This window comes from Salvia hispanica, chromosome 3 (genome assembly GCF_023119035.1).
Source record: "Salvia hispanica cultivar TCC Black 2014 chromosome 3, UniMelb_Shisp_WGS_1.0, whole genome shotgun sequence".
Lineage (NCBI taxonomy): Eukaryota > Viridiplantae > Streptophyta > Magnoliopsida > Lamiales > Lamiaceae > Salvia > Salvia hispanica.
In genome coordinates this window covers 31324106-31337877 of record NC_062967.1, presented here as the reverse complement: position 1 = coordinate 31337877, position 13772 = coordinate 31324106, and the positions used below count along the sequence as shown (strand labels likewise).

Sequence of the window (13772 nt, the reverse complement as noted above, 5' to 3'; positions counted from 1 at the left end):
CATCGGAGAGGAATCAAATTCGATCAAATTCGTCATAGTAACGGAGAATTTTGGCTGGAAGCTGTTAATTCCTTGTGAAATTGAGGATATTGTTAGCATCGGCTCCTCCATTTGTGGAAAAATAAGAAGCTGTTTCTGTTCTTCGTTTCCTTTTCTTCTATGAGTTTTTATTTTTATTTTTCTTTTTTTTTTTTTCCCTTAAAAGAAATATAGTATCGTGATTTTTTTATAATTACCTGTTATAGAATAAAATAATTTAGTAGTCGGATATGTAATATGTTCAAACTATTAGTAAATTTTTGAGTAAAGGCCCAAAATGGTCCACAACATATAACGATTTTACGATTTTAGTCCAAAACATTATCGTTTGAATTATTTGGTCCAACACAATTGAAAACGGGCCACATTTGGTCCTTTTTGGACGGCGCCGTTTAAAACTAACAGTCAACGGTTGTTTAGTTGATTTTGACCGAATTTATTTTCAATTAGAATTTTTTTAATTTTTTAAAAATAATATAGTACTCCTATTATTCTAAAAAACAAATTGAAAGAAGATGATGTTATTTAAAAAAGCTGAAAATAAACTTAACCCTAATAAAAAAATTTGTCAAGGAGGGGGGGCGCCTCCTTCTTCTTCCCCACTCCCGTCGCTGATTCTCTCACTCTGCCGTCCGTGCGGCCGTCGTAGCTGCCGTCGCACGGCACGTAGAGGCCATCTCCTCCTCCTGCTTTTTTTCTCCACGGCGAACTCACACCTCTCGGCTTGTTTTCCTCCTTCTCTTTCTAAAATCTCACCGCCTTCAAGATTCTACAATCCCACCAACAGCGGCAGTGTGAATCTGTGCTGATCTATTTTTGTTTTCGTGGAATTGGTTTCAGTTTGTGTAAATTGGTTGTAGGTTGCGTAGTAGAGCTATGGAGGCAATTTAAATTTATTTATGATTAAGTTGAAATTTAATATACTACTCCTAAATTGTAGTACTAGTTTTATTTACTCATCGTAACTCTATATTGAGAAAAGAGAAATTTTTTTATTTTGTATTTTTTGATTTTTTTGCATTTTTTTGTATTTTTTTGTAGTTAAAAGTATTTTACATTTAAAATTTTCAGAAAAAAAAATACTATTAGGTTATAATTTAGGCTCTAATAAAACATAATTAGAACTTAATTTGGTCAAAATTGACTTAAACAGCCATTGACTGTTAGTTTTAAACGGCACCGTCCAAAAAGGACTAAATTTGGTCCGTTTTCATTTGTGTTGGACCAAATAATTCAAAAGATAATGTTATGGACCAAAATCATAAAATCGTCATATGTCGAGGACCATTTTGGGCCTTTACTCTAAATTTTTACTAGTTGATCATATTGGATTATCCTCTCAAAGTGGAATATATTGGGAATATAAGAGCATCTCCAATGCTATTAGGCCAGCCACTCTCTCTCCCTGCCACGTCAGCAGCACTAAAAATCTACCTGCCACATCAGATTTATGTCAGCCCATAGGCCAGACGCAAAAAAAATAATTCAAAATATACTACATTTTACGGAATTAAAATTACGATTAAATTACGGAATTAAATTTACGAGACATATACGGGAAACCTCATTAATTGCATTTAAAAAGGTACATAGATAAAAAAAAAAAAATTACATTTAAAAAGGTACATAATAAAGAAAAAAAAACTATCGCCGTGCAATCCTCCGTGCCCAGAACTCTTCAATTAACTCCTTTTGGAGTTGAATATGAGCATCCACTTGGCGCATGTTGGCAAATTCCTTGAGGCGGCCGGCTTCATCGAGAGGTACCACTTGTCGTACACTAGGGGTGGCCGTTCCGTGGCTTGGACCGGCTTCATCGTCATTGGCCCAACTAGTCAGTTGTACGCCTTCGTCTTCGACGACCATGTTGTGCAGGATAATGCAGGCGTACATTATTTGGGATACGCATGTGACATCCCACAAACGCGTTGGACCCTTAATTGCCGCCCATCGAGACCGGAGCACACCAAATGCGCGCTACACGTCCTTGCGCGCCGACTCCCTGTCGTTCCGCAAAGTAGGCATTCCTTTCATCACTTGCGTGCCTGATCGTCTTCACAAAGACGGGCCACCGAGGGTATATCCCATCCGCCAAGTAGTAGCCATATCATGCCGATTCTTGCCGTTGGCCACAAATAAGACAGGCCGGACCGACGCCCGGCACTTCTCGTTGAAGAGGGGGAGACGAGTTCAGGACAGGTCGTTGTTCAACCCGACTATCCCAAAATACGCATGCCGATCCACAAATTTCGTAATCAGCTACGGCCTCGAGGATTATCGTGGGATTCTTTGACTTGTAGCCGGTCGTGTAGGCCCCCTTCCAGGCAGTCTGAAAAGGTTGTCGTGTTGCGTGTGTTCAAAAGAAGGAAATAACAGGTTCCCTAGATCTGGCAAGTCCACTAGATCACGCGGTCTAGGAACTCGTTGGTCGCAAAGGAATCCCGGTCGTCGGACACACAGAGCACTTTTTCAAAAACCCTCAACCACTTTACTAAACCTAGTATAGGGAAGTAGGGATCGATCCCACAGAGAAGGATGCGTAATATTCATGTTCAAGGATTTGGGAGTGTTTTTTTTTTTTGTGTTGGCTGCTGCCACGCATTTTCTTGGGTTGAGGAAAAATAAATTTAACTTGACTTGGGAAACTTTAAAATTCTTAAGCTAACAGCTAGACCTAGGCAAAAATCATGAAAGAGCGTAGTAAAGGAAATTAACTGCTCGACACTTGATCTAAGAAAACTGCTTCACTACTGGACCTAAGAAATGAACCTACTGTGGGGACCATGACTGAAAAAGCAAAGTACGAACGAAAAGTTGGCAGAATAACTAACTCTCGTACTAACTAACAGCGACATCGTTTTCTACAACCAAATTGCGTAAAACTCTTAAGAAATTCAACATAAGCGAAATTAAAACAGAGCAACTGACATTTAAATCAAATTAATGCATGAACAACGAAGAACTAAACAGATCTGCATACTCTAGACGAAGCAAAAAAGAAAAAAAAAAAAAACAAAACAAGAAGAAAACAGAATCCATCTAACAACTATCTTTCCACACGTCGAATCCAACCTCAGACGCTAAATCCACTCCGGATCCAAGCGTCCGACACGAACTCCAACCAACAGAAACTCTTCATCACGTCAGATTCAAACAAGGAACTCCGAATACTCAAATAACCACAGATCTATCACCAAATTCCATATCAAACACCACAACATCAAAATAAACAGAGATCGACATAACATTTGAAGAAATGAACTAACAGCAGAGAGATCTATGCAAATTGACTTGAAATTTAACTGCTAAACGCAGATCAACAAACGAAAAGACAAATAAGTATCATCAACAGCAAGGTCGACTCCCAAAAGTGAAGTTCGACGGTAAAAACGAGCAAAACAACTGAAATTAAAAGGAATTGTATCTTCGTCCACACTCGGACGGTGTTGCCAACCACGAAATTTCTAAGAAAGTAACCTTCCGTTCCCGACTACCCCAGATCTCCCATTCCCAAGTGTGTGTAATGTGTGTGAGCTAAGAAGAGTGAAGAAAAAAAGTGATAATCCTTGCGTTGCATGCTCTTCTATATATAGGCGTTTGAGTGGGGCCCAGCGAGGTATGGATAAGACTTTGTTGCCCTCAGCTATTGACTCCTCTGTCACGCCAATTTTCCTTGTAAATCCTGCTCACTTCGTTCCTTTCCTTCGCTAGACCATCTCCTTCAGTACTTCCTTGATCTAACGATTTTCTTCACACACCTGGCTTAGGAAACGTGTTAGACCCAGCAAATTATAACATTTTTCGCATATTACCGATGAATGAAATTAGCCTTATCACGGTCGGACAGTTCTTCCACTCCCAATGCATACAATCTATGCTGCCTAACATCCCGGGGAACCCATGCTTCTCCCCGTGCATCTGCATCAAATTCCTGACAATCTTCGGGAGTAGGGCTTCGAAGGTACTGCTCACCGAAAATGTTTATCACGCCCCCACAGAAATTCTTCAGACATTCCAGGGCCGTCGACTCACCGATGTGGAGGCACTCATCCCACATGTCTGCCGCGCCTCCGTAGGCCAACTGCCTGATTGCCGCCGTGCACTTTTGAATAGGGGTGTGGCCGGGTCTGCCAACCGCATCGTGCCTGAAGCGGAAACACGTATATCGACGCTCTAATGCGCCAACGATACGCATAAACAACTCCCTGCGCATTCTAAAACGCCGCCGGAACATGTTGGCGGGAAACCGCGGGTTCTCTGAAAAGTAGTCGTCGTACAACCGCTGATGTGCAGCGGCGTGATCCCGATCAATCACCGCTCGGCGGTGGATAACCGGTGGAGGGCGAGGTATCGCCTGCTGTTACACCCTACGCATGTACCGCTCCATCTCGCGGTTCATGTAGGCCTCCATAGCCTCGTTCATCCTCCGTTCGTACTCCTCAGCATCCCCACCACTACCACCACTGCTACCACCCGCGTTACTCATCGCTCGATGATGCTATTGTACAGAAAGTTAGAGAGAGAGAAAACTCGTTAAAACAAGCGGTGCAAATGAAAATGAAACTAAAATCGCGTTTATATAGGTTTTTTTTAAAAAAAAATTAAAAATCGTCGTTGGCCGATCGGGCCGCCACAATGGCGGCCAGTGCATCGGCCAGCCACACGCAATCGGCTAGCCTTGGCCGGTTTTTTCGCCGAAAATCGACTGGCCTACTCCAATGGTTTGACTAGCCGATCGGCTAGCCACGTCAATCGGCTAGCCGGTGGCTAGCCTACCATTGGAGATGCTCTAAGATTTAGAAAATGGTAAATATTAGTTTGATTGAATTGAATATGGAAAGAAATTCTTTCCTAAATAACAATAAAAAACAAATGGATGTTTTCACAAAATGGTAATAGTTCGATAAGGTATTATTGGATAATCAAAATCAGTACGTAATCATCAATTTTGTTTATTGTAAGTATATGCTAGTTAGAGTTAAATAATATAAATGTCATTATTTAAGACAAACATAGTATTTCTCTGTGTTAGTCTTCTTTCTCTTTAACAATATCACGTTATAGGCATTATTGTAGACGATGAGGCTGCGAGGGAAGGAGGAAGGGTTGGTGTACGACCAGATTTGGCAAGCCAATATGAAGGAGAAAGGGCGAGCGTCTGGCGATGAGTGAAGAGGTGGGGCACTAAGAGAGAGGGGTTGGAAGTAGTTAGAGGGAGTGAGTAAGTGAGTCGGTGGAATCTCGATCTAGTAGTCGTTGCCTTCGAAAGAGATGAAGGGGGAAGTAAAGTGACTTCTAAGGGTTTAAAGACGAAGATTGTAGCGTGAAGTGATAAAATATGGTGCGAGAATGTAAAGAATGATTGTATAACAAAATTTAATTAAAAGACAATTTATTAAATAAAATAGCTATGCGTAATTAAAATTAAGTTGGTGACTATTGTTTTGCCTATTGTATTAATTTTTCTGCAACATCAATTCTTTATTTGACAAAAAGATGAATCCATTAAATTTCCGTTACTTAAATAAGATTAAATTTTAATTTTATTATTATAGATTAAAATCAAAGTTCGTGTCACATGTTATAATTTGAAAGTTGATGTAAAATCATGAATCTTGAAAACTGAAAATTGATATAAATGGGATGGATTGAATGAAAATGGATGTAAGGTGTTCTATACCCCAATAAATAGTCGATTAGTCGATTAATTATGAATCCATTTATATAAGAAAATTATTTGTTTTTCCTCATTAAGAAATCTTCCTCAAATGCTTTTTATGGATTCATTTATGAGGCAATACGAATGAATGATTAGTGAACTGATTACTCATAATGAAGATGCAAATTTGCAATTTTTATTGATTTTACATCAAGTTACCAAAACTGCAAATAATATACATGCACTTGTTTTTCATTATTGGATAATTAATAAATGATTCTCTAAAGAAAATAATCACCTAAAATGCGTTATCAATTAATCAATATGCATACAACTGTCCTTGATTTTAAATGACCCACATAACTTTTTAAATAATAATAATACTAAATAAATAAACAGAAAAAATTGGAAGCAAAATGCAAAATTTTATTAGAGGTGAAAAGCATGAGAAATTATCTGCAGAGCACCCTGGGGTTAGAGGCAGCCATAATATAATAACTCACCGCTCATCAAACCCCCATCACACTACCTAAGCTACTACCTAACCATGGTTAGTCACACACTATCTACAAACCCATAAAAATACTTTTACAACTCCGGCTGCTGCTCGGATTTCACCGGCGTCAACACACGCTTACCGTTCTGGATGCACAGGCTGTCGGCAACCACAGAGTCCGTCACCAGCCCCGTCCCTCTCACCAATCCGCCCTCCTCTTCGTTGAACTTGAGAGCAACTCTCAGCTTCCTAGTTCTGAAAGCCAAACACAACACCACTATTTAAAATTCAATATATCGTGTGTCAGTTTGTTTATTAGTCCCAAACCCCAAGTACCCGTTCAGGCGATCGTTGATAGCAGTCAGGTCTTTCGAAGGGCTCTGGTACGCGTGCGTGCTTTCTCCCACGCAAGCATAGTAGCTTTTTGAGCTATGTGATATTAATGCATCCATCTGCAAATTATCAGTTAGTGAAATGTTATGCAAAAACAGGGGAGGGATGAAATGTACTTTTTTTCCAGACCTTTGATGATCGCAATGGGGAGACGTAAACATTGTGAGCCGCCGATACTTTCTTAGGTGACATGTCGGGAAGGCTTGGAAATGAGGATGGTTTAGGTGATGCTGGTGCTGGAAATGCACCTAATTTGCCAGGAAAAAACACCCAAGTTAATGCTATATTCTTGGTTTAATTGCTTTCGTTTTCTGACTCCTAACAGCCATCGGAGAGATTAGTATAAATATTTAACTTGCTAACACTACTAACCATCAATGTTATTCTTGGCTTCCGAAGCATGAGAACCACCCTGTTCAGATCCACCAGGAGCAAGCTCAACCAGAAGAGGTTTTACCGCAGGAATGAATATCTCATTGTAAAATGTTATGATATCAACATGATCAGGGCCTGTTTTCTGTTTCAAAATAAAGAAAATGCTTAAATTCCACTCTATTTTCAAACAAGAGGTCGAGCCAAAAGCGACATACCCCAGTTCGGCGAGGAGCTTTCCAATCAACATAGACACTCCGGAAAACTTGGGGTTTGCACTGAGGTTGCTTTTTATAGTTAAAAATGATTTCTTTGAAGGTCAGGTTCAGTTGGGAAATCTGCATGAAAGACTGAATGTCAGAGAAGAGCAAAGAGTGGATGACTATCAGCCAGTTAAAGCATCAAAAGCAGACCTTAGCAACTCCATAGAAGCAGCAAAGGATAATTTGATCAATGTGTCGGCTGAAGAACAGTGTTGTCCGCTGGCCGAGGATCTTTTGGAAAAGGCAGTAGACAGACTCTCTTATCTGCTGTGAAAGCTGTAGTCTTTCAACCATCCCATTAATTCTGACAGCTGCTAGCTTCACAATCTGGGAAACAGTATTAAACATCAAACTTATATCTATAAAACCAAATACAGAATCAATTTGAAACTGTCACAAGCATGCCACGAGGCAGGTATAGAGTGATTCAAAACTTTCAAATTCTGACCACCCCTCCAGCAATGATTGATGTGCATATTAAAGTACTACTAGCAAATGCACAACTGACTGAACAAAGTAGAAGAGCATGCTTCATCCCCCACATTTTCACTCTTAAGAAGCTTCCATGACAGTGTCTCAATCATGCATATGAAACTGGCTTTTCTAAATTTAAACATAGTAGGTACAGTAGCACAAGCTACCTTACTGAAGAAAACATTGACTGCTGTTTCAGCACATGTTTCTCCTCCACCACCTGGATTCGGTCTTGTAGGACTGAAAACAAATAGAAGATTAGTTATGTCAAGCCAAATATAACAAAATTTGGATCTGACTTTCTAGCATCTATAGCCTTTGGTGCAAATACCTGGCGAATGCAGAATGTAAAATAGGAGCTGGAAACTTAGATTTCAAGTTGTTTAGGGCCAAGAGGCGATCTTTGACTGGCGATGTGAATGAGTTCCGTTCAACTAATACGCTTCGGTACTCAGTGCACACTCTTTTTGGTGAACGAATATCTACATTTTGACCTGGATATCATTTCACATATTAATATTTACTTACCAAAAATGCAGAATCATTCTCAAACAAGTAGTTTTTCTCAAGACAATACAACACAAAATCTGATAATTCTTTACCGATTTTGTCATGCTTTTGTGTGGGGGCTAAGACACCACTTGACATGTTAATGTGCATGGCAATTGCATCCAAAGACGGCATAGGTTCAGCTAAAAAGCCAAGACGAGTTATTTCTGCAGAAAGGGCTGGCTTTGCAACAATCAAGGAGTTGTACATCGATGAGCCTTTTTCCCAAACCATGCTCTCTAATAGTCGTTCTTCAAGAGAATTTAAATGCCTTCTAAGTTCCCTGGGAAGAGTTTCTTCATGTCTGATGAAGCTCTCTATCACCTTACTAAGATCAAAGGCCGTTATTCCTGTTCTCTCCAAAACAGTTGGAAACAACATTGTTACAGTTTTGTGTGTAGCAAGAACAAGCTCAGCCGAACATGCTAGCATACATCTGTGAAATCTCTCACTGGTCAGCAAAGAAGTTAAATTGTTCACATGCAGAATCTGGGACTCAGCCATGCACAGTGCTTGGAGAACCCTGAAATAAAGCTTCATTGCTTCGATTCGACGTTGTTCAGCCCATATGTTGTCCATCAAGGTCGCATTTTGCCCAGGTCCACTACTTGGAAATATGGCTTCAAGTATTACCTGAGCCCTCCTAGTGACATCAGCACTCACATCTCTGTCGCATGATTGAAGGAATCTCTCTAGCTCTGCTGAAGGTTTAGATGGGAGTGGAGCAATAACAGAACATAGCCATTTTGCAGTTGTCATTGCTGTGCTGACTGGAGTAGCAGCCATCTTGGACATGCCACCACCAGCATAACCATTGGAATGGCGTACAGGAGATCGGTAAGGGGACAATGGACTTGAAATTGTCTTTGTTGGGGAGGACATTGTGTCAATTTTCCTCTGAACGGTATAATTTAAAATAAAAATAAAAAGTTAATGCTTTAGCAACAGACTCCGTGATTTTAAAACTCAAAATTTTAACAAGAAACTAACCTTTGTCCCAGATCCACTCATGTTTAAAGCACTTAAGCTGCCCGAAACTAGCAAGCTATCATTGTCATTTATAAAAATCCGCTCATCTAATCCATCCATATCTCGAGTTGCAGAATCGTAATCCTTCTCCAGCAAGTTCACACTTGATGGTAAAGAAGATTCATCCATCAAATCGTCAAAATAGATTAAACCATCTATATTTGGCCATGAGAAAAAAAAAATTGTCAATTAACAGTCCGTTAGAATAAATATCAAGCAATGCTAGACCAACCTGTAACAATATTTTCCAAGTTCTCAGGCGTACAATCAGAAGCCAAACGATGGTTTTTCTTCAATATATCAGTTATCAAGTTGTTTGCTTTATCCAAAGTTTGCCTCAGAACATCTTCTGAAGTGTCGTACATATTGCAAAGTGATGCAAGGAGATCAGCCTTGTCGCCTTTCATAACTGTAAGCAAGTGTCAGAATATGACCATTCGACAAAGAAACAATACATAACAAGAACCCACAGCCTAAATGTATTACACAATATACCTATGCGGTCAGAATCATTAAGATTGAAGTTTCTGTAGCGAGCAGGAATGTGTATTAAGAGTATTGCCTGTGAACAGTTGCAGAAATAGGTAGTCATTCATAAATGGAGTTTACTGTTAACTTTGATATACTGAGTCTGAAGAAAGCATGACTAATCGTGTAGAAGGCACCCATAATTTGATACACTTATCATCTAGTATTAAAAAAGGTTTTCTTTGCATTGTTTTGGAGCTTTTGAGCAAAATTATAATTGCATTTTCATGCATATAAGGTTGAAAGAAACAGATTGTAGTACATGCCATAATAGCATACTTAATCTGAATTCTAGGCTAACCATTCAGTTTCGTAATTAAAGCTTAAAACCACTGACCAGGACAGAAACCAGGCCATGAGTACATGATACCAAGTCTTTGCAGAGACGGAACACATGTACACGAAGGGCCAGAAAGAGTAACCATCCAAATCGGTAGTAATCTGATCCATGACCAGATACATTTGCCACATTTAATTGTTTGCTATCATCAGCATCAACTATAGAGAAAAGATCCCTAAATGCACGCTCATATTTCCTGTAAACAATAGTCAACAAAAAATCATTAGTTTAAAGAATTACTAATCAATCAAGGCCAGTTTGTTGGCTATTAGAGACTGGTTGATTAGGTCTTTTGCCCCTTTAGCAACTGGCCATCAATTAATACTTGCGCAATTATAAATTCTATAGATTCATGTAGACAACCATCAAGCACAATTACAGAACTAGGCAGAATAATGATAATGACATATTGAAAAGCCAATTTTGATAATTTTTTTATGTGAATTAGGCGCTGAATATATAATCTGATAGTACTGAAAACTGTATTCAAAGATAAACATTGAGATGGTAGCAATATATTTTGTCCTTCTGTCTTTTGAATAACTGAATGTTGACAAAAAAAATAATTCTTTTAGTAGAAACACACAAGGTTGGAATTAATTTTCCAGAAGCTGGTAAACTTAAATAAGAATACAACAGAATGAATTTAGAATGCATAAACAGCATGAGCACAACAATAACTGAGTAGTGCAAAAATCTATTCCACAGAAAATGGCATGGGAGATAAAGAGATGTCTGGAACATCTAGGATTTATGATACCTATATATACTCAAAATAAGACAATTCAGTTATAGAAAAAGTAAGTTATTAATGCTAAAATTACATAAGAAGCAATAGCATGAATTGTGATGAATAGGATGTACTCACTTTCTCAATAGGGTCAAATGCACAAAGTTTGTGTGTGATTCCTTTGCCTGATGGAAAACAGAAATAAGGCACAACCACAGAGACCAAAACAAATACAACCAAAACTGAAAGAATGATAAAATAATACACCCCAGATCATTAAGTACCTCAAGCCTCTTCTCCCAATCCTCACCAAACAGGTTACTCAAAATTGATCCGACCTTGATTAGATATTGATGAAGTTCTTTATAAAATTCAATAATGCTGCAAGGAAAAATGACAAAATTCCTGATGAGCAGCAACTACAAAATTCCTGAAAACCAACTATTGACAAGGGCTTGAGATAAAAAGAAAATACTTGAGCTTTGCTGCTCTCAGTATCTGGCATAAATTGAGACCCTTCTCCTTGGGGCCAACATTTTCGCTGAGCCTTCTAACTGAATAGAGGACAAATGAAAACCAATACCTTTCCGCTTCATCCAGCTGATAACATAGAATATCAACTTAGTTGAAATTACGAAACATGTTAAGAATAAAATGAAAATTACCAAATTCAGTAAAAAAAATGAACAAGCAGATAGTCAATGTCAGGAGTATAAGGAAAGGGTGGTTTATTACACACCGTCCCAGTTCCAATGGCAGATACATTAGCTAACAGTAGACTCTTGCTTTGACCAAATAACTTCATGGCTTGCTCCAGAAAGTCGCCATCATCTAAGGCCAGATCATCCTGATTATGAGGTACGGCCAAAAGCAAATCAACCGTTAACATAAGGGCATAAGGGCCAAGAAAGGAAAACTGAAATACAAAAAACATGATAACTTTAATTAACCTAAGCATAAATGATATACACAACTACTTCCAACTGAAACAACAAAAATCTAAAATCACCCACAACTTTTTATTTGTTAAAAAAAAAATAGCACGAATCTTAAACAAAGAATACATCGAATTTACCACATGTTAAAATTATAATCTTTATAAAGCAGATGAACCAATTCTCACATAATTGGTAAAAAAAAATTCATAAACAACATTAACAGTAGTAGAAGAAAACGAACATACACGTACACAGACGAACACACATTGCAGCCGAGAATGAGGAATGGGAAAAGCAAACGACAAAAACAAACAATTAAAAACCAAACATGGTAAAAAAAAATAAAGGAGAGACCTTGCAGAAGTGTGCAAACCGAGCTTCAATGGTGGTTCCACCTCCATCTCGATCACGATTAGGGCTCGGAATCATCTTCAGCTCAGCCATGTGTTTCAGATCTCCGATCTATTCAGTCACAAAAATTTGGGGAAACAATTACAAACCAGTACACACACTTCACCAAACCCAAAACAAAACCCTAATTAAGTAGCCAAAAAAGAACAATAAATCAAATTGAGCGAAAACAATAACCTCAGCTGAATTGCTGTTTGCTTCCTTCCGCAACGATTTCCTGATGCACCTCCCTTATCTCAACGAGAGAGAAAAACAAGCGCTATAGAGAGAGAGATTTGCTTTTCCTTTTTTTTCTTTTTTAGTAATTTTTTATTTAGCTTTAAGAGGAAAATAAAACCCTTTTAGCTCCAATCGCGCGGGAAAACACATGGCATGGGATGGCCATGACATGTCACCATAGCCGACACGCACATACATCCTCCACCAATGCAAGAGCGCCGCGTGTCATGTCCATTACTTTGCCGCCAAAAATTCCGCCTCTGCGCGCCAAACGAAAGAGATTCCTGACTCTTTTACCCTTTTCTTTCGCTTCATAAATAATCTCTAGGGTTTTAATCTGAAGCAGCAGCTGACTTGAATTTCAGTTGGTGAGAAATTTTACGCGGCGGCAATTTGAAGATCAAACTGGTTCTCATTTAGTTCTTTGTGAGATTTTATATTTTTCTTATATTATTATCATTGTTAATTGTTAATTGTTAATGTAGATTCCTTTCTTTGAAAATATGTTGAGTTTATCTTGAAATCTGCAGTTTTTTGTTTTTATATGAAATTAAAAGGGAAAGACAACAAAAAAACTGTAAATATATTACAATCTCTATGGTTTCATAATGTTGCATTTATCTAGAGAATATGAATCTGCAGTTTTTTTTTGTTAAGGAAAAATATAAAATTATTTGAAAATTTATAAAATCTCTATATTCTTTTAATGTTGAGATGCTGATATTTTTTTAGAAATGTAAATTAATGAATAAATTAATACTTTTTGTGATAATCTATGTACTCCATTTACACAATTTTTCATGTCTACAGAGGCATGCATTTGAAGTAAATAATCGTTAAACATAATAAATGGATTTAATTTTCACAATTTAGTGTATTATAGAACACTAATTATGTTTGTCATATTTAAACTAAACAATCTTTTGCCGATAAAAGAGGGTTAATATGCCCTTTATCCTATAAAAATAGTACTACATTTTTATTTATGAAAAGTTCTCTTTAGCTCATTCCTCAAATATATCAATTTATTTACAATTAATATCACTAAGTATACTATTAAACACTATTAATAATAATAAAATAATAATTTGGATCTCACTATCTATAAGATTATTTTAACTACTATCTCATAATCTATCTTACTTTAATATCCTAAATGTATATTTTTATGAGGCGGATGGAGTATACACTCCATTTGTCTCTAAAAAGTATGTAGGCTAGTACTTTTCTTATTAGTTTCGTTCTTGAAAATTTTGAACTTTCTAATTTTTGGATGATCAAACAACACATTACCATTATACATCATTTTAGTTACAACTTATATCATTACAC

At 37.8% G+C, this 13772-nt stretch overlaps 1 protein-coding gene across 1 annotated transcript; it reads right to left on the bottom strand.

Moving 5' to 3' along the window:
• Window positions 1–6103: 6103 nt before the first annotated feature.
• Window positions 6104–12548, bottom strand: LOC125215255 (retinoblastoma-related protein-like). The gene is made up of 19 exons (XM_048116620.1): window positions 12399–12548; window positions 12165–12272; window positions 11612–11719; window positions 11348–11472; window positions 11157–11253; window positions 11011–11057; window positions 10140–10338; window positions 9770–9836; window positions 9507–9683; window positions 9236–9429; window positions 8299–9142; window positions 8028–8190; window positions 7864–7936; window positions 7373–7549; window positions 7178–7297; window positions 6960–7104; window positions 6717–6835; window positions 6531–6646; window positions 6104–6449 (listed from the first exon to the last, which is right to left on the bottom strand). Exons 2-19 carry the CDS (start codon window positions 12252–12254, stop codon window positions 6287–6289), a joined length of 3024 nt encoding a protein of 1007 aa, XP_047972577.1. The 5' UTR covers window positions 12255–12272; window positions 12399–12548; the 3' UTR covers window positions 6104–6286.
• Window positions 12549–13772: the final 1224 nt, after the last annotated feature.